This window comes from Salmo salar, chromosome ssa26 (genome assembly GCF_905237065.1).
Source record: "Salmo salar chromosome ssa26, Ssal_v3.1, whole genome shotgun sequence".
In the NCBI taxonomy this organism is placed as follows: domain Eukaryota; kingdom Metazoa; phylum Chordata; class Actinopteri; order Salmoniformes; family Salmonidae; genus Salmo; species Salmo salar.
This window is the reverse complement of record NC_059467.1, coordinates 39,738,813-39,760,733: the sequence shown is the minus strand read 5'-3', so window position 1 is coordinate 39,760,733 and position 21,921 is coordinate 39,738,813. Positions and strand designations below refer to the sequence as shown.

Below are 21,921 nucleotides of genomic sequence, written 5' to 3'. Positions count from 1 at the left end.
AAACAATTACATTCACTAATTGCAATTTGCAAAGTGAAGATGTTGGGTAGTGAATATGTCGCAAATGATTGACGATACAGACAGACGCATACGTATCTATCCGCCACCACAAATAAAACTTGACAGGGAACCTGTTAGCTTCATATTAACACTAACACTGTTCAAACCCTGCTTTTGTGGCAAGTGAAGAGCTCATTAGCGACAGCAGCTCTTGGGTCTGGGGAGGTACAGAAAACACTAACGTTTTCATTTCAAGGACCAGTGCAGTCAAAAACGTGATTTTCCTGTTGTATATATTTCCACACTATGAAGCTGGAACAATAAGGGAGAGTGGGGTAAATTGAGCCAATTTTTACATTCAGCATCACTCCGTCAAGGGAAATACAGTATTCTTTCTAACAAAGATATCTACATATATTTCAGGATGTTGTGTATTCCTACAGATAATCGGATTTAATGTAAATATTACAGTTTGAAAACATAGCTTGTCCAAAAAAAGTGGTATCTTTGAACAACTTACAAAGTTGGCACAACTTACCCCCGGGTACGGGGTAAGTTGAGCAGCGGGACAGGGTAACTACCATAATTTCCGGACTATAAGCCGCAACTTTTTTCCCACGCTTTGAACCTCGCGGCTTAAACAATGACGCGGCTAATATATGGATTTTTCCCGCTTTAAAAAAAAATTATCCAAAAAAACACATTCTGTGAGGTGCTCAGTTTTTTGGCGGCATGAAGCTTTCATTAGACCAATGAAATTGCTGAACGGGTTAAGGTCAAAAAACTTTTTAGTTTACTGTTTAGATTAAATCGAGCGCTCTCAAACTTCCCATCATTCTGATTACGGTAGTCATTTTGTCACCCTCATCATGGCAAAGACACGGAGAAATGCATATGATGCAGCTTTCAAGTTGAAGGCGATTGATCTGGCTGTTGGAAAAGGAAATAGAGCTGCTGCACGGGAGCTTGGTCTTAATGAGTCGATGATAAGACGTTGGAAACAGCAGCGTGAGGAATTGACTCAGTGCAAAAAGACAACTAAAGCTAACTGCTAATTTTTTATTTTTGTTACAAGCCATGTTTCGTTAAAGCCTATTTATTTTTGTTACAAGCCGTGTTTCGTTAAAGCCTATTTATTTTTGTTACAAGCCGTGTTTCGTTAAAGCCTATTTATTTTTGTTACAAGCCGTGTTTCGTTAAAGCCTATTTATTTTTGTTACAAGCCGTGTTTCGTTAAAGCCTATTTATTTTTGTTACAAGCCGTGTTTCGTTAAAGCCTATTTATTTTTGTTACAAGCCGTGTTTCGTTAAAGCCTAATGTTACAAGCCGTGTTTCGTTAACGTCTAATGTAACTGGCCCCTCTAACAGTACAACTGGCCCCAGCTTGGCCCCCCCAGTTGAAAAGGTCTAGAACCGCCACTGAGCGATCCTCGATAGTCGATTGCTATGTGGGGGCGGGTCTTTCTCATGGCTACCCATGTATTTCCATGGAAATATAAAGTTTATTTGGAAAGTAATAAATATATATTTTTAAAAGCATTCAGAATTTGCGTAAATGTAATATATTAACTGTTACTCTTGTTAAAAATATGAAATGGTATTACATTTGGTGAAGAGCACATTATGACTTTGACCCGAAACTCAAAGATTAGGACTTGAGACTTGACTTGTGTCACACCCTGATCTGTTTCACCTGTCCATGTGCTTGTCTCCACCCCCTCCAGGTGTCACCTATCTTCCCCATTATCCCCTAGGTATTTAAACCTGTGTTTTGTTGTCTGTCTTGCATGTTTCAAGTCAACCAGTGTGTTTTTTCCCGTGCTCCTGCCTTTTCTATTCTCTTTTGCTAGTCCTCCCGGTTTTGACCCTTGCCTGTTTTCTTGCCTGCGGTCTGTACCCGCCTGCTTGACCATTCTGCCTGCCCTGACCTCGAGCCTGGCTGCCACACTGTACCTCCTGGACTCTGAACTGGTTTTGACCTTTTGCCTGTCCACGACCATTCTCTTACCTACCCCTTTTGGATTATTAATAAATATCAAAGACTCAAACCATCTGCCTCCTGTGTCTGCATCTGGGTCTCGCCTTGTGCCCTAACTTGGGACTTGACTTGGGACTTGAGAATTGATTTGAGACTTGACTTGAGACTTGTCGGTCTTGACTTAGGACTTGAGTGCTAAGACTTGAGACTTACTTGTGACTTGTAAAACAATGACTTGGTCCCATCTCTGCTGAGTATCACTCTTCATATTTTCAAGCATAGTGGTGGCTGCACCATGTTATGAATACCCTCATCACCGGCAAGGACTAGGTCGTTTTTGGGGGGGATAAAAAGAAACGGAATAGATCTAAGCACAGACAAAATCCTAGAGGAAAACCTGGTTCAGTTTGCTTTCTAACAGACACTTGGACTGCACCTTTCAGCAGGACAATAACCTAAAACACAAGGACAAAAATACACTGGAGTTTCTTACCAAGACGACACTGAATGTTTCTGAGTGGCCTTGTTACAGTTTTGACTTAAATCGGCTTAAATCTATGTCAAGACATGAAAATGGCTGTCTAGCAATGATCAACAACCAACTTGACAGAGCTTGAAGAGTTAAAAAAAATTATAATGGGCAAATACTGTACAATCCAGGCGTGCAAAGCTCTTAGAGACCCAGAATGACTCACAGCTGTAATCTGCCAAAGGTGATTCTAACACGTATTGACTCAGGAGGTTGAATACTTACTTCATCAAGATATATTACTGTTTTATTTTTCATAAATGTTTTTCAAATGATAGAGTTTTTCTTCCACTTTGACATTACAGAGTATTTTGTGTAGATAGTTGAAAAAAAGTAAATTAAATCTATTTTAACCCCAATTTGTAACGCAACAAAATTTGGAAATATTTAAGGAGTGTGAATACCTTCTGTAAACTGGTCTTTTCCATTTGTGGTTCATTATTAACATTTATGTATGTATGTATGTATGTATGTATGTATGTATGTATGTATGTATGTATGTATGTATGTATGTGTGTATGTATGTATGTATGTGTGTATGTATGTATGTATGTATGTGTGTATGTATGTATGTATGTATGTATGTATGTATGTATGTATGTATGTATGTATGTATGTATGTATGTATGTATGTATGTATGTGTGTATGTGTGTGAGTGTGTGTGTGTGTGTGTGATAAAATCTCTAGAGAGTTTTTACATAAGGAGTTGAGGCTAACCAAATTGGAAAATCTGCGGTAAAACCGCAGATCAAAAACAAATACAGGAAACCCTGTGTAACTTTACTTATAAATGTCTGCAAAACAGCAGGATATTTCATGCTTTCTTTATCTGCACACATGTGCAAATGCACACACACAAGGCCCAACGGGGGAAGCTTTAACCAGAGGATGAGGGTTAGAGAGGGTAACAGTAGTATGGGACAGACTGGGTCAGAGAAAGCTAATTTCCTCTATTGAGCTCCAATGATCTGCTCTATCTGCCTAACAGCAATCAATGATCTTCTCTATCTGCCTAACAGCAATCAATGTTCTTCTCTATCTGCCTAACAGCAATCAATGTTCTTCTCTATCAGCCTAACAGCAATCAATGATCTGCTCTATCTGCCTAACAGCAATCAATGATCTTCTCTATCTGCCTAACAGCAATCAATGATCTGCTCTGTCTGCCTAACAGCAATCAATGATCTTCTCTATCTGCCTAACAGCAATCAATGATCTGCTCTATCTGCTCTATCAGCAATCAATGATCTGCTCTATCTGCCTAACAGCAATCAATTATCTGTTCTATCTGCTCTATCAGCAATCAATGATCTGTTCTATCTGCCTAACAGCAATCAATGATTTTCTCTATCTGCCTAACAGCAATCAATGATCTGTTCTATCTGCCTAACAGCAATCAATGATCTGCTCTATCTGCCTAACAGCAATCAATGATCTGTTCTATCTGCCTAACAGCAATCAATGATTTTCTCTATCAGCCTAACAGCAATCAATGATCTGCTCTATCTGCCTAACAGCAATCAATGATCTGTTCTATCTGCCTAACAGCGATCAATGATCTTCTCTATCTGCCTAACAGCAATCAATGATCTTCTCTATCAGCCTAACAGCAATCAATGATTTTCTCTATCAGCCTAACAGCAATCAATGATTTTCTCTATCAGTCTAACAGCAATCAATGATTTTCTCTATCTGCCTAACAGCAATCAATGATCTGCTCTATCTGCCTAACAGCAATCAATTATCTGTTCTATCTGCCTAACAGCAATCAATGATCTTCTCTATCTGCCTAACAACAATCAATGGCTCAGCGTTAATATAATGCTCTCTAGAGAAGGGAAGAACAGAGAGAAGGGAAGAACAAGGGAAGGGAAGAACAGAGGGAAAACACAGCCCTATCCAGAGGGAAGGGAAGAACAGAGAGAAAACACAGTCCTCTCCAGAGGGAAGGGAAGAACAGAGGGAAAACACAGTCCTCTCCAGAGGGAAGGGAAGAACAGAGAGAAAACACAGTCCTCTCCAGAGGGAAGGGAAGAACAGAGGGAAAACACAGTCCTCTCCAGAGGGAAGGGAAGAACAGAGGGAAAACACAGTCCTCTCCAGAGGGAAGGGAAGAACAGAGGGAAAACACAGTCCTCTCCAGAGAGAAGGGAAGAACAGAGAGAAAACACAGTCCTCTCCAGAGGGAAGGGAAGAACAGAGGGAAAACACAGTCCTCTCCAGAGGGAAGAACAGAGAGAAAACACAGTCCTCTCCAGAGAGAAGGGAAGAACAGAGGGAAAACACAGTCCTCTCCAGAGGGAAGGGAAGAACAGAGGGAAAACACAGTCCTCTCAAGAGGGAAGGGAAGAACAGAGGGAAAACACAGTCCTCTCCAGAGGGAAGAACACAGAGAAAACACAGTCCTCTCCAGAGGGAAGGGAAGAACAGAGGGAAAACACAGTCCTCTCCAGAGGGAAGGGAAGAACAGAGGGAAAACACAGTCCTCTCCAGAGGGAAGAACACAGAGAAAACACAGTTCTCTCCAGAGGGAAGAACAGAGAGAAAACACAGTCCTCTCCAGAGGGAAGGGAAGAACAGAGGGAAAACACAGTCCTCTCCAGAGGGAAGGGAAGAACAGAGGGAAAACACAGTTCTCTCCAGAGGGAAGGGAAGAACAGAGGGAAAACACAGTCCTCTCCAGAGGGAAGGGAAGAACAGAGGGAAAACACAGTCCTCTCCAGAGGGAAGGGAAGAACAGAGGGAAAACACAGTCCTCTCCAGAGGGAAGGGAAGAACAGAGGGAAAACACAGTTCTCTCCAGAGGGAAGGGAAGAACAGAGGGAAAACACAGTTCTCTCCAGAGGGAAGGGAAGAACAGAGGGAAAACACAGTCCTCTCCAGAGGGAAGAACAGAGGGAAAACACAGTCCTCTCCAGAGGGAAGAACAGAGGGAAAACACAGTCCTCTCCAGAGGGAAGAACAGAGAGAAAACACAGTCCTCTCCAGAGGGAAGAACAGAGAGAAAACACAGTCCTCTCCAGAGGGAAGGGAAGAACAGAGAGAAAACAGTCCTCTCCAGAGGGAAGGGAAGAACAGAGGGAAAACACAGTCCTCTCCAGAGGGAAGGGAAGAACAGAGGGAAAACACAGTCCTCTCCAGAGGGAAGAACAGAGAGAAAACACAGTCCTCTCCAGAGGGAAGAACAGAGAGAAAACACAGTCCTCTCCAGAGGGAAGGGAAGAACAGAGAGAAAACACAGTCCTCTCCAGAGGGAAGGGAAGAACAGAGAGAAAACAGTTCTCTCCAGAGGGAAGGGAAGAACAGAGGGAAAACACAGTCCTCTCCAGAGGGAAGAACAGAGAGAAAACACAGTCCTCTCCAGAGGGAAGAACAGAGAGAAAACACAGTCCTCTCCAGAGGGAAGGGAAGAACAGAGAGAAAACACAGTTCTCTCCAGAGGGAAGGGAAGAACAGAGAGAAAACACAGTCCTCTCCAGAGGGAAGGGAAGAACAGAGGGAAAACACAGTCCTCTCCAGAGGGAAGGGAAGAACAGAGGGAAAACACAGTCCTCTCCAGAGGGAAGGGAAGAACAGAGGGAAAACACAGTCCTCTCCAGAGGGAAGGGAAGAACAGAGGGAAAACACAGTTCTCTCCAGAGGGAAGAACACAGAGAAAACACAGTTCTCTCCAGAGAGAAGGGAAGAACAGAGGGAAAACACAGTCCTCTAGTAAAAAAAGGATAGAATAAAAGAAAAGGAAAGAAACAGGGTGACATGCAGTGAATGAGAGGAGCACTGAGGAGCACTGAGGAGCACTGAGGAGCACTGAAGAGGGAAAGATTGAAGCAGGGAAAGTGCTGTTTAGTGGAGTTCTAAAATATGCAATTTCCACTCAGTTTAATTTAGTTAGCGCTTGTCCCTACTTACCTCTCTGTTTTTCAATCCCCTCTCCACCCCTTCTCTCTGTATTGCTGATCTTCCACAGTGAGACAGAGAGAATACATCTGGCCTTGGAGAGGTATGCAACTCTTTATGTCACAAACATTGTCTGCATTAGGAGACATTGAAAACATTCCTCTCATTCATGTCCACAAACTCTGAGTGCTACAGTATATAAACTAGAACACAAAGACCCCTTTCCTCTCTCTCTCATCTCGTCATTTTAACAGAAAAATCCTCTCCGCCTCTCTTTCCCCTCTCGTCTCTCTAAAGAATCTAACCTACAGAAAAGGCTTTTGTTAGAATCAAAGCTGAGAGCATTACTGTCCTTGGTTAAATATTACAATACAATACAACGGACAGAGTGTATTCCAGAACTACATGAGTATAACTATGTTCAGAACACTGTGACTAAAGCTATTGTATTTCCTGATTCATCCGTTTACAACAGCAACATACTAGTAGAGAGATCCACTGTCCTGATTCATCCGTTTACAGCAGCAACATACTAGTAGAGAAATCCACTGTCCTGATTCATCCGTTTACAACAGCAACATACTAGTAGAGAGATCCACTGTCCTGATTCATCCGTTTACAACAGCAACAACATACTAGTAGAGAGATCCACTGTCCTGATTCATCCGTTTACAACAGCAACAACATACTAGTAGAGAGATCCACAGTCCTGATTCATCCGTTTACAACAGCAACATACTAGTAGAGAAATCCACTGTCCTGATTCATCCGTTTACAACAGCAACATACTAGTAGAGAAATCCACTGTCCTGATTCATCCGTTTACAGCAGCAACAACATATTAGTAGAGAGATCCACTGTCCTGATTCATCCGTTTACAACAGCAACAACATACTAGTAGAGAGATCCACTGTCCTGATTCATCCGTTTACAACAGCAACAACATACTAGTAGAGAGATCCACTGTCCTGATTCATCCGTTTACAACAGCAACATCCTAGTAGAGAAATCCACTGTCCTGATTCATCCGTTTACAGCAGCAACAACATACTAGTAGAGAGATCCACTGTCCTGATTCATCCGTTTACAGCAGCAACATACTAGCAGAGAGATCCACTGTCCTGATTCATCCGTTTACAACAGCAACATACTAGTAGAGAAATCCACTGTCCTGATTCATCCGTTTACAACAGCAACATACTAGTAGAGAGATCCACTGTCCTGATTCATCCGTTTACAGCAGCAACATACTAGTAGAGAAATCCACTGTCCTGATTCATCCGTTTACAACAGCAACATACTAGTAGAGAGATCCACTGTCCTGATTCATCCGTTTACAGCAGCAACATACTAGTAGAGAGATCCACTGTCCTGATTCATCCGTTTACAACAGCAACATCCTAGTAGAGAAATCCACTGTCCTGATTCATCCGTTTACAACAGCAACATACTAGTAGAGAGATCCACTGTCCTGATTCATCCGCTTACAGCAGCAACAACATACTAGTAGAGAGATCCACTGTCCTGATTCATCCGTTTACAACAGCAACATACTAGTAGAGAGACCCACTGTCCTGATTCATCCACTTACAGCAGCAACAACATACTAGTAGAGAGATCCACTGTCCTGATTCATCCGTTTACAGCAACAACATACTAGTAGAGAGATCCACTGTCCTGATTCATCTGTTTACAACAGCAACAACATACTAGTAGAGAGATGCACTGTCCTGATTAATCCGTTTACAGCAGCAACAACATTCTAGTGGAGAGATCCACTGTCCTGATTCATCCGTTTACAACAGCAACAACATACTAGTAGAGAGATCCACTGTCCTGATTCATCCGTTTACAACAGCAACATACTAGTAGAGAGATCCACTGTCCTGATTCATCCGTTTACAGCAGCAACATACTAGTAGAGAAATCCACTGTCCTGATTCATCCGTTTACAACAGCAACATACTAGTAGAGAGATCCACTGTCCTGATTCATCCGTTTACAACAGCACCATACTAGTAGAGAGATCCACTGTCCTGATTCATCCGTTTACAGCAGCCACACAGAGGTAACATACAGTGGCAAGAAAAAGTATTTGAACCCCTTGGAATTATCTGGATTTCTGCATAAATTAGATCTTCATCTAAGTCACAACAACAGACAAACACAGTCTGCTTTAACTAATAACACACAAATGATTGTCTTTTTCTTGTCTATATAGAATACATAATTTAAACACTCACAGTGTAGGTTGGAAAAAGTATGTGAACCCCTAGGCTAATTACTTCTCCAAAAGCTAATTGGAGTCAGGAGTTAACTAACCTGGAGAAGAATCATTGAGATGAGATTGGAGATATTGGTTAGAGCTGCCCTGCCCTATAAAAAGCACATACAAAATTTGAGTTTGCTATTGACAAGAAGCATTGCCTGATGTGAACCATGCCTCGGACAAAAGAGATCTCAGAAGACCCAAGATTAAGAATGGTTGACTTGCATAAAGCTGGAAAGGGTTAAAAAAGTATCTCTAAAAGCCTTGGTGTTCATCAGTCCACGGTAAGACAAAATGTTTATAAATGGAGAAAGTTCAGCACTGTTGCTACTCTCTCTAGGAGTGGCCGTCCTGCAAAGATGACTACAAGAGCACAGTGCAGAATGTTCAATGAGGTTAAGAAGAATCTTAGTGTCAGCTAAAGACTTAAAGAAATCTATGGAACATGCTAACATCTCTGTGGATGAGTCTACGATAAGTAAAACACTAAACAAGAACAATGTTCATGGGATGACACCACGGAAGAAGCCACTGCTGTCCAAAAAAACATTGCTGCACATCTGAAGGCAAAAGAGCATCTCGATGTTCCACAGCACAACTGGCAAAATATTCTGTGGACAGATTACACTAAAGTTGAGTTGTTTGGAAGGAACACACAACACTATGTGTGGAGAAAAAAAGGCACAGCACACCAACATCAAAACTTCATGCCAACTGTAAAGTATGGTGGAGGGTGCGTCATGATTTGGGGCTGCTTTGCTGCCTCAGGGCCTGGACAGCTTGCTATCATCAAGAGAAAAATGAATTCCCAAGTTTATCAAGACATTTTGAACAATGTTAGGCTATCTGTCTGCCAATTGAAGCTCAACAGATGTTGGGTGATGCAACAAGACAACGACCCAAAACAGAGAAGTAAATCAACAACAACTGGGTCAACCAATTATTAAATCCAAGTGTTCGCATACTTTTCCCACCCTGCACTGTGAATGTTTACATGGTGTGTTCAATAAAAAGATGAAAACAAGTAATTGTCTGTGTTATTAGTTTAAGCAGACTGTGTTTGTCTATTGTTGTGATTTAAATGAAGATCAGATTTATATAGAAGTCCAGGTAATTCCAAAGTGTTCACATACTTTTTCTTGCCACTGTACAGGTAAAGAGAGATCCACTGTCCTGATTCATCCCTTTACAACAGCCACACAGAGGTACCATACTAGTAAAGAGAGATCCACTGTCCTGATTCATCCCTTTACAACAGCCACACAGAGGTACCATACTAGTAAAGAGAGATCCACTGTCCTGATTCATCCCTTTACAACAGCCACACAGAGGTACCATACTAGTAAAGAGAGATCCACTGTCCTGATTCATCCCTTTACAACAGCCACACAGAGGTACCATACTAGTAAAGAGAGATCCACTGTCCTGATTCATCCCTTTACAACAGCCACACAGAGGCAACATACTAGTAAAGAGATCCACTGTCCTGATTCATCCCTTTACAACAGCCACACAGAGGCAACATACTAGTAAAGAGATTCACTGTCCTGATTCATCCCTTTACAACAGCCACACAGAGGCAACATACTAGTAAAGAGATCCACTGTCCTGATTCATCCCTTTACAACAGCCACACAGAGGTACCATACTAGTAAAGAGAGATCCACTGTCCTGATTCATCCCTTTACAACAGCCACACAGAGGCAACATACTAGTAAAGAGATCCACTGTCCTGATTCATCCCTTTACAACAGCCACACAGAGGTACCATACTAGTAAAGAGAGATCCACTGTCCTGATTCATCCCTTTACAACAGCCACACAGAGGCAACATACTAGTAAAGAGATCCACTGTCCTGATTCATCCCTTTACAACAGCCACACAGAGGTACCATACTAGTAAAGAGAGATCCACTGTCCTGATTCATCCCTTTACAACAGCCACACAGAGGTAACATACTAGTAAAGAGATCCACTGTCCAGATTCCTTCAGACACAAAGACATCTCTCTCTCCCTCTTCTTTTCTCCTTTCCCTCCTTTATTTCTCTGGTTTCTTGCATTATTCCAACCTCTTTAAAACATCTCTCCAGGCATCAGTTTTCCTGTCTTTCTTGGCCCTGTCTCTCTCACTGTAGTCCTCCTCTTTTCTTGGGTCTCCTCTTCTCTGTGCTAGTTATTGTCCGTTATAGAGAACAGGTCTCCTGACACAGACAGAATAACAGCCTTGTGTTTTGCTCTCAGCCAGTCAATCAGTCACCCAGCCAGCCAGCCAGCCAGTCATTCAGTCATTCAGTCACCAAACCAGCCAGCCAGCCAGTCAGTCACCCAGTCAACCAGCCAGTAAGACAGTCACCCAGCCAGCCAGCCAGTCAGTCAGTCAACCAGCCAGCCAGCCAGCCAGCCAGCAAGACAGTCAACCAGCCAGCCAGCCAGCCAGCCAACCAGTCACCCAGCCAACCAATTAATCAACCAGCCAGCCAGTCAGACAGTCAGCCAGTCAATCAGTCACCCAGCAAGCCATTCAGTCATTCAGTCACCAAACCAGCCAGCCAGTCAGTCACCCAGTCAACCAGCCAGTAAGACAGTCACCCAGCCAGCCAGTCAGTCAGTCAACCAGCCAGCCAGCCAGCCAGCCAGCCAGCCAGCCAGTCACCAATTAATCAACCAGCCAGCCAGTCAATCAACCAGCCAGACAGTCAGCCAGTCAGTCACCCAGCCAGTCAGTCAACCAGCCAGTCAGTCAATCAACTAGCCAGCCAGCCAGCCAGCCAGTCGCCCAGCCAGCCAGCCAGTCAATCAACAAGCCAGCCAGCCAGTCAGCCAGCCAGTCAATTAACAAGCCAGCCAGCCAGTCAGCCAGCCAGTCACCCAGCTAGCCAGTCAGTCAACCAGCCAGTCAGTCAGTCACCAAACCAGCCAGCCAGCCAGTCAGCCACCCAGCTAGCCAGTCAGTCAACCAGCCAGTCAGTCAATCAACTAGCCAGCCAGCCAGTCGCCCAGCCAGCCAGCCAGTCAAATCAACAAGCCAGCCAGCCAGCCAGTCAGCCAGCCAGTCAATTAACAAGCCAGCCAGCCAGTCAGCCAGCCAGTCACCCAGCTAGCCAGTCAGTCAACCAGCCAACCAGCCAGTCAGCCTGTAACCCAGCCAGTCAGTCAACCAGCCAGTCAGTCAGCCAGCCAGTGCTCAGTTTAAACCGGATAATGACAGACGTTGCGCTCCAAATAACACCAAGCCATTTTCCACTTTGGTGTACATCGATTCACTATTATGACCACAGTCCTCTAATATACACACACACACTTTATGTCTGTCTGTGTTGACAGATGGAGGGGCTATACAGAACTCTGTCTCCTCACCAGGCTGTATCTCAGCTGACATGACACCGAGGTATACATAGGGCATGGACACTGGGTGGACACACACACACACACTTGTGACAGTGCCCAGCATGAGGTCTGATGGCTCGTGAAGTCTGTCAGTGTGTGTGTGTGTGTGTGTGTGTGTGTGTGTGTGTGTGTGTGTGTGTGTGTGTGTGTGTGGGGGGGGATTAGGACCCTTGCACCTGGCAGCACAATAGAGAGACAGATTGGCACAGCAGACGGGCACTGTGGCGCCACTCACTCTCTGGCCCTCATTGTCACCCCAGTGGCTCAGAGTGTGTCTCAGGGAGGTGTGGCTCAGAGTGTGTCTCAGGGAGGTGTGGCTCAGAGTGTGTCTCAGGGAGGTGTGGCTCGGAGTGTGTCTCAGGGAGGTGTGGCTCAGGGAGGTGGGGCTCAGATTGTGTCTCAGGGAGGTGTGGCTCAGAGTGTGTCTCAGGGAGGTGTGGCTCAGAGTGTGGCTCAGGGAGGTGTGGCTCAGAGTGTGTCTCAGGGAGGTGTGTCTCAGGGAGGTGTGTCTCAGGGAGAGGTGTCTCAGGGAGGTGTGGCTCAGAGTGTGGCTCAGGGAGGTGTGGCTCAGGGAGGTGTGTCTCAGGGAGAGGTGTCTCAGGGAGGTGTGGCTCAGAGTGTGTCTCAGGGAGGTGTGTCTCAGGGAGGTGTGGCTCAGAGTGTGTCTCAGGGAGGTGTGGCTCAGAGTGTGTCTCAGGGAGGTGGGGCTCAGAGTGTGTCTCAGGGAGGTGGGGCTCAGAGTGTGTCTCAGGGTGGTGGGGCTCAGAGTGTGTCTCAAGGAGGTGGGGCTCAGAGTGTGTCTCAGGGTGTTGGGCTCAGAGTGTGTCTCAGGGAGTTGGGGCTCAGAGTGTGTCTCAGGGAGGTGGGGCTCAGAGTGTGTCTCAGGGTGGTGGGGCTCAGAGTGTGTCTCAGGGTGTTGGGCTCAGAGTGTGTCTCAGAGTGTGTCTCAGGGAGGTGGGGCTCAGAGTGTGTCTCAGGGTGGTGGGGCTCAGAGTGTGTCTCAGGGAGGTGGGGCTCAGAGTGTGTCTCAGGGTGTTGGGCTCAGAGTGTGTCTCAAGGAGGTGGGGATCAGAGTGTGTCTCAAGGAGGTGGGGCTCAGAGTGTGTCTCAGGGTGGTGGGGCTCAGAGTGTGTCTCATGGAGGTGGGGCTCAGAGTGTGTCTCAGGGTGGTGGGGCTCAGAGTGTGTCTCAGGGAGGTGGGGCTCAGAGTGTGTCTCAAGGAGGTGGGGCTCAGAGTGTGTCTAAGGGTGGTGGGCTCAGAGTGTGTTTCAGGGTGGTGGGGCTCAGAGTGTGTTTCAGGGTGGTGGGGCTCAGAGTGTGTCTCAGGGAGGTGTGGCTCAGAGTGTGTCTCAGGGTGGTGGGGCTCAGAGTGTGTTTCAGGGTGGTGGGGCTCAGAGTGTGTTTCAGGGTGGTGGGGCTCAGAGTGTGTCTCAGGGAGGTGTGGCTCAGAGTGTGTCTCAGGGTGGTGGGGCTCAGAGTGTGTTTCAGGGTGGTGGGGCTCAGAGTGTGTTTCAGGGAGGTGTGGCTCAGAGTGTGTCTCAGGGTGGTGGGGCTCAGAGTGTGTTTCAGGGTGGTGGGGCTCAGAGTGTGTTTCAGGGTGGTGGGGCTCAGAGTGTGTCTCAGGGAGGTGTGGCTCAGAGTGTGTCTCAGGGTGGTGGGGCTCAGAGTGTGTTTCAGGGTGGTGGGGCTCAGAGTGTGTTTCAGGGTGGTGGGGCTCAGAGTGTGTCTCAGGGAGGTGTCTTCACTCTTATTCTACAATGTAGAAAATAGTTTAAAAAAAAGAAAAACCCTTGGGTCAGGGGTTAACTGCGCAGTGTGTGTTAGGTCACAGGGGTTAAACTGGGTACTTAGGCCACCAGTCAGGGTAGCTGACACCATTGTGTGTGTCTGTCACTGTCACTGTTCATCCTTCCGTGTGTTTGTGTTTGATTTCATGTGTGTGTACAAACGAGTGTGTGCATATGTGTGTATAAATATGAGTGAGAAAATGTGGAAACTTACAGGTCCCCTTGGGAATGTGGGTACTGTACACTTCTCTCTCTCTCTCTCTCGCTCTCTCTGTGTGTGAGTGTGAGTGTGTATATGCATGCATCATGTATGTGTGTGTACTGTACCTAGCCAGTCGTTGAACTTCTTGACCTCAGAGGGCAGGCCCAGCTCAGTGAAGTCTCCCGTGTGGAGCAGCACGTCACCATAGGGCATCTGGATCCCATCTGTACGGGAGTGTGTGTCCGACACACACACAAACCGCGTGTGTCCTGCTGGCTTAGGAGTGTCATACAGGGTAGGGTCCACCCTGAGAGAGACAGAGAGAGAGAGAGACAGAGAATATTAAAGAGGAAAGAAAAAGTGAAAGAGAAAATATAGAGAATAGAGCTGTATTCAGAGACACATCCTGTCCTACAGTAGCTGTATTCAGAGACACATCCTGTCCTACAGTAGCTGTATTCAGAGACACATCCTGTCCCACAGTAGCTGTATTCAGAGACACATCCTGTCCTACAGTAGCTGTTTTCAGAGACACATCCTGTCCTACAGTAGCTGTATTCAGAGACACATCCTGTCCTACAGTAGCTGTATTCAGAGACACATCCTGTCCTACAGTAGCTGTATTCCTCAGAGACACATCCTGTCCTACAGTAGCTGTATTCCTCAGAGACACATCCTGTCCTACAGTAGCTGTATTCAGAGACACATCCTGTCCTACAGCAGTTGTATTCAGAGACACATCCTGTCCTACAGTAGCTGTATTCAGAGACACATCCTGTCCTACAGTAGCTGTATTCCTCAGAGACACATCCTGTCCTAAAGTAGCTGTATTCAGAGACACATCCTGTCCTACAGTAGCTGTATTCCTCAGAGACACATCCTGTCCTACAGTAGCTGTAGTCAGAGACACATCCTGTCATACAGTAGCTGTAGTCAGAGACACATCCTGTCCTACAGTAGCTGTATTCCTCAGACACATCATGTCCTACAGTAGCTGTATTCAGAGACACATCCTGTCCTACAGTAGCTGAATTCAGAGACACATCCTGTCCTACAGTAGCTGTATTCCTCAGAGACACATCCTATCCTACAGTAGCTGTATTCAGAGACACATCCTGTCCCACAGTAGCTGTATTCCTCAGAGACACATCCTGTCCTACAGTAGCTGTATTCCTCAGAGACACATCCTGTCCTACAGTAGCTGTAGTCAGAGACACATCCTGTCATACAGTAGCTGTAGTCAGAGACACATCCTGTCCTACAGTAGCTGTATTCCTCAGACACATCATGTCCTACAGTAGCTGTATTCAGAGACACATCCTGTCCTACAGTAGCTGAATTCAGAGACACATCCTGTCCTACAGTAGCTGTATTCCTCAGAGACACATCCTATCCTACAGTAGCTGTATTCAGAGACACATCCTGTCCCACAGTAGCTGTATTCCTCAGAGACACATCCTGTCCTACAGTAGCTGTATTCAGAGACACATCCTGTCCTACAGTAGCTGTATTCCTCAGAGACACATCCTGTCCTACAGTAGCTGTATTCCTCAGAGACACATCCTGTCCTACAGTAGCTGTATTCAGAGACACATCCTGTCCCACAGTAGCTGTATTCCTCAGAGACACATCCTGTCCTACAGTAGCTGTATTCAGAGACACATCCTGTCCTACAGTAGCTGTATTCAGAGACACATCCTGTCCTACAGTAGCTGTATTCCTCAGAGACACACCCTGTCCTACAGTAGCTGTATTCAGAGACACATCCTGTCCCACAGTAGCTGTATTCCTCAGAGACACATCCTGTCCTACAGTAGCTGTATTCAGAGACACATCCTGTCCTACAGTAGCTGTATTCAGAGACACATCCTGTCCTACAGTAGCTGTATTCCTCAGAGACACACCCTGTCCTACAGTAGCTGTATTCAGAGACACATCCTGTCCCACAGTAGCTGTATTCCTCAGAGACACATCCTGTCCTACAGTAGCTGTATTCAGAGACACATCCTGTCCTACAGTAGCTGTATTCAGAGACACATCCTGTCCTACAGTAGCTGTATTCCTCAGAGACACATCCTATCCTACAGTAGCTGTATTCCTCAGAGACACATCCTGTCCCACAGTAGCTGTATTCCTCAGAGACACATCCTGTCCTACAGTAGCTGTATTCAGAGACACATCCTGTCCTACAGTAGCTGTATTCAGAGACACATCCTGTCCTACAGCAGTTGTATTCAGAGACACATCCTGTCCTACAGTAGCTGTATTCAGAGACACATCCTGTCCTACAGTAGCTGTATTCCTCAGAGACACATCCTGTCCTACAGTAGCTGTATTCAGAGACACATCCTGTCCTACAGTAGCTGTATTCCTCAGAGACACATCCTGTCCTACAGTAGCTGTATTCAGAGACACATCCTGTCATACAGTAGCTGTAGTCAGAGACACATCCTGTCCTACAGTAGCTGTATTCAGAGACACATCCTGTCCTACAGTAGCTGAATTCAGAGACACATCCTGTCCTACAGTAGCTGTATTCCTCAGAGACACATCCTATCCTACAGTAGCTGTATTCAGAGACACATCCTGACCCACAGTAGCTATATTCCTCAGAGACACATCCTGTCCTACAGTAGCTGTATTCAGAGACACATCCTGTCCTACAGTAGCTGTATTCCTCAGAGACACATCCTGTCCTACAGTAGCTGTATTCCTCAGAGACACATCCTGTCCTACAGTAGCTGTATTCAGAGACACATCCTGTCCCACAGTAGCTGTATTCCTCAGAGACACATCCTGTCCTACAGTAGCTGTATTCAGAGACACATCCTGTCCTACAGTAGCTGTATTCCTCAGAGACACATCCTGTCCTACAGTAGCTGTATTCAGAGACACATCCTGTCCTACAGTAGCTGTATTCAGAGACACATCCTGTCCTAAAGTAGCTGTATTCCTCAGATACATATCCTGTCCTACAGTAGCTGTATTCCTCAGAGACACATCCTGTCCTACAGTTGCTGTATTCAGAGACACATCCTGTTCTACAGTAGCTGTATTCCACAGAGACACATCCTGTCCTACAGTAGCTGTATTCTTCAGAGACACATCCTGTCCTACAGTAGCTGTATTCAGAGACACATCCTGTCCAACAGTAGCTGTAGTCAGAGACATATCCTGTCCTACAGTAGCTGTATTCAGAGACACATCCTGTCCTACAGTAGCTGTATTCAGAGACACATCCTGTCCTACAGTAGCTGTATTCAGAGACACATTCTGTCCTACAGTAGCTGTATTCAGAGACACATCCTGTCCTACAGTAGCTGTATTCAGAGACACATTCTGTCCTACAGTAGCTGTATTCAGAGACACATCCTGTCCTACAGTAGCTGTATTCAGAGACACATTCTGTCCTACAGTAGCTGTATTCAGAGACACATCCTGTCCTACAGTAGCTGTATTCCTCAGAGACACATCCTGTCCTACAGTAGCTGTAGTCAGAGACACATCCTGTCCTACAGTAGCTGTATTCAGAGACACATCCTGTCCTACAGTAGCTGTAGTCAGAGACACATCCTGTCCTACAGTAGCTGTATTCAGAGACACATCCTGTCCTACAGTAGCTGTATTCAGAGACACATCCTGTCCTACAGTAGCTGTATTCAGAGACACATCCTGTCCTACAGTAGCTGTATTCAGAGACACATCCTGTCCTACAGTAGCTGTATTCCTCAGAGACACATTCTGTCCTAAAGTAGCTGTATTCCTCAGATACATATCCTGTCCTACAGTAGCTGTATTCCTCAGAGACACATCCTGTCCTACAGTAGCTGTATTCAGAGACACATCCTGTCCTACAGTAGCTGTATTCAGAGACACATCCTGTCCTACAGTAGCTGTATTCAGAGACACATCCTTTCCTACAGTAGCTGAATTCAGAGACACATCCTGTCCTACAGTAGCTGTATTCAGAGACACATTCTGTCCTACAGTAGCTGTATTCCTCAGAGACACATCCTGTCCTACAGTAGCTGTATTCCACAGAGACACATCCTGTCCTACAGTAGCTGTATTCAGAGACACATCCTGTCCTACAGTAGCTGAATTCAGAGACACATCCTGTGCTACAGTAGCTATATTCCTCAGAGACACATCCTGTCCTACAGTAGCTGTATTCAGAGACACATCCTGTCCCACAGTAGCTGTATTCCTCAGAGATACATCCTGTCCTACAGTAGCTGTATTCAGAGACACATCCTGTCCTACAGTAGCTGTATTCAGAGACACATCCTGTCCTACAGTAGCTGTATTCCTCAGAGACACATCCTGTCCTACAGTAGCTGTATTCCTCAGACACATCCTCTCCTACAGTAGCTGTATTCCTCAGAGACACATCCTGTCCTACAGTAGCTGTATTCTGAGACACATCCTGTTCTACAGTAGCTGTATTCCACAGAGACACACCTGTCCTACAGTAGCTGTATTCTTCAGAGACACATCCTGTCCTACAGTAGCTGTATTCAGAGACACATCCTGTCCTACAGTAGCTGTAGTCAGAGACACATCCTGTCCTACAGTAGCTGTATTCAGAGAAACATCCTGTTCTACAGTAGCTGTATTCCTCAGAGACACATCCTGTCCTACAGTAGCTGTATTCAGAGACACATCCTGTCCTACAGTAGCTGTATTCCTCAGAGACACATCCTGTCCTACAGTAGCTGTATTCAGAGACACATCCTGTCCTACAGTAGCTGTATTCAGAGACACATCCTGTCCTAAAGTAGCTGTATTCCTCAGATACATATCCTGTCCTACAGTAGCTGTATTCCTCAGAGACACATCCTGTCCTACAGTAGCTGTATTCAGAGACACATCCTGTTCTACAGTAGCTGTATTCCACAGAGACACATCCTGTCCTACAGTAGCTGTATTCTTCAGAGACACATCCTGTCCTACAGTAGCTGTATTCAGAGACACATCCTGTCCAACAGTAGCTGTAGTCAGAGACATATCCCGTCCTACAGTAGCTGTATTCAGAGACACATCCTGTCCTACAGTAGCTGTATTCAGAGACACATCCTGTCCTACAGTAGCTGTAGTCAGAGACACATCCTGTCCTACATTAGCTGTATTCAGAGACACATCCTGTCCTACAGTAGCTGTATTCAGAGACACATCCTGTCCTACAGTAGCTGTATTCAGAGACACATCCTGTCCTACAGTAGCTGTATTCAGAGACACATCCTGTCCTACAGTAGCTGTATTCCTCAGAGACACATTCTGTCCTAAAGTAGCTGTATTCCTCAGATACATATCCTGTCCTACAGTAGCTGTATTCCTCAGAGACACATCCTGTCCTACAGTAGCTGTATTCAGAGACACATCCTGTCCTACAGTAGCTGTATTCAGAGACACATCCTGTCCTACAGTAGCTGTATTCAGAGACACATCCTTTCCTACAGTAGCTGAATTCAGAGACACATCCTGTCCTACAGTAGCTGTATTCAGAGACACATCCTGTCCTACAGTAGCTGTATTCCTCAGAGACACATCCTGTCCTACAGTAGCTGTATTCCACAGAGACACATCCTGTCCTACAGTAGCTGTATTCAGAGACACATCCTGTCCTACAGTAGCTGAATTCAGAGACACATCCTGTGCTACAGTAGCTATATTCCTCAGAGACACATCCTGTCCTACAGTAGCTGTTTTCAGACACATCCTGTCCCACAGTAGCTGTATTCCTCAGAGACACATCCTGTCCTACAGTAGCTGTATTCAGAGACACATCCTGTCCTACAGTAGCTGTATTCAGAGACACATCCTGTCCTACAGTAGCTGTATTCCTCAGAGACACATCCTGTCCTACAGTAGCTGTATTCCTCAGACACATCCTCTCCTACAGTAGCTGTATTCCTCAGAGACACATCCTGTCCTACAGTAGCTGTATTCAGAGACACATCCTGTTCTACAGTAGCTGTATTCCACAGAGACACACCTGTCCTACAGTAGCTGTATTCTTCAGAGACACATCCTGTCCTACAGTAGCTGTATTCAGAGACACATCCTGTCCTACAGTAGCTGTAGTCAGAGACACATCCTGTCCTACAGTAGCTGTATTCAGAGACACATCCTGTTCTACAGTAGCTGTATTCCTCAGAGACACATCCTGTCCTACAGTAGCTGTATTCAGAGACACATCCTGTCCTACAGTAGCTGTATTCCTCAGAGACACATCCTGTCCTACAGTAGCTGTATTCAGAGACACATCCTGTCCTACAGTAGCTGTATTCAGAGACACATCCTGTCCTAAAGTAGCTGTATTCCTCAGATACATATCCTGTCCTACAGTAGCTGTATTCCTCAGAGACACATCCTGTCCTACAGTAGCTGTATTCAGAGACACATCCTGTTCTACAGTAGCTGTATTCCACAGAGACACATCCTGTCCTACAGTATCTGTATTCTTCAGAGACACATCCTGTCCTACAGTAGCTGTATTCAGAGACACATCCTGTCCTACAGTAGCTGTAGTCAGAGACATATCCTGTCCTACAGTAGCTGTATTCAGAGACACATCCTGTCCTACAGTAGCTGTATTCAGAGACACATCCTGTCCTACAGTAGCTGTATTCAGAGACACATTCTGTCCTACAGTAGCTGTATTCAGAGACACATCCTGTCCTACAGTAGCTGTATTCAGAGACACATCCTGTCCTACAGTAGCTGTATTCAGAGACACATTCTGTCCTACAGTAGCTGTATTCAGAGACACATCCTGTCCTACAGTAGCTGTATTCAGAAACACATTCTGTCCTACAGTAGCTGTGTTCATTGACACATCCTGTCCTACAGTAGCTGTATTCCTCAGAGACACATCCTGTCCTACAGTAGCTGTAGTCAGAGACACATCCTGTCCTACAGTAGCTGTATTCAGAGACACATCCTGTCCTACAGTAGCTGTAGTCAGAGACACATCCTGTCCTACAGTAGCTGTATTCAGAGACACATCCTGTCCTACAGTAGCTGTATTCAGAGACACATCCTGTCCTACAGTAGCTGTATTCAGAGACACATCCTGTCCTACAGTAGCTGTATTCAGAGACACATCCTGTCCTACAGTAGCTGTATTCCTCAGAGACACATTCTGTCCTAAAGTAGCTGTATTCCTCAGATACATATCCTGTCCTACAGTAGCTGTATTCCTCAGAGACACATCCTGTCCTACAGTAGCTGTATTCCTCAGAGACACATCCTGTCCTACAGTAGCTGTATTCCTCAGAGACACATCCTGTCCTACAGTAGCTGTATTCAGAGACACATCCTGTCCTACAGTAGCTGAATTCAGAGACACATCCTGTGCTACAGTAGCTATATTCCTCAGAGACACATCCTGTCCTACAGTAGCTGTATTCAGAGACACATCCTGTCCCACAGTAGCTGTATTCCTCAGAGACACATCCTGTCCTACAGTAGCTGTATTCAGAGACACATCCTGTCCTACAGTAGCTGTATTCAGAGACACATCCTGTCCTACAGTAGCTGTATTCCTCAGAGACACATCCTGTCCTACAGTAGCTGTATTCCACAGAGACACATCCTGTCATACAGTAGCTGTATTCAGAGACACATCCTGTCCTACAGTAGCTGAATTCAGAGACACATCCTGTGCTACAGTAGCTATATTCCTCAGAGACACATCCTGTCCTACAGTAGCTGTATTCAGAGACACATCCTGTCCTACAGTAGCTGTATTCCTCAGAGACACATCCTGTCCTACAGTAGCTGTATTCAGAGACACATCCTGTCCTACAGTAGCTGTATTCAGAGACACATCCTGTCCTAAAGCAGCTGTATTCCTCAGATACATAT

At 45.5% G+C, this 21,921-nt stretch overlaps 1 protein-coding gene across 2 annotated transcripts in view; it reads right to left on the bottom strand.

The window, feature by feature from the left end:
• LOC106562552 (metallophosphoesterase MPPED2) overlaps window positions 1–21,921 on the bottom strand; it is a 177,679-nt gene that overhangs the window by 99,818 nt on the left and 55,940 nt on the right. For both annotated transcript variants that reach the window (XM_045707978.1, XM_045707979.1), the window contains exon 3: window positions 14,178–14,359. In XM_045707978.1, the coding sequence (XP_045563934.1) occupies window positions 14,178–14,359 (182 nt within the window). The remainder of the gene's footprint in view (window positions 1–14,177; window positions 14,360–21,921) is intronic.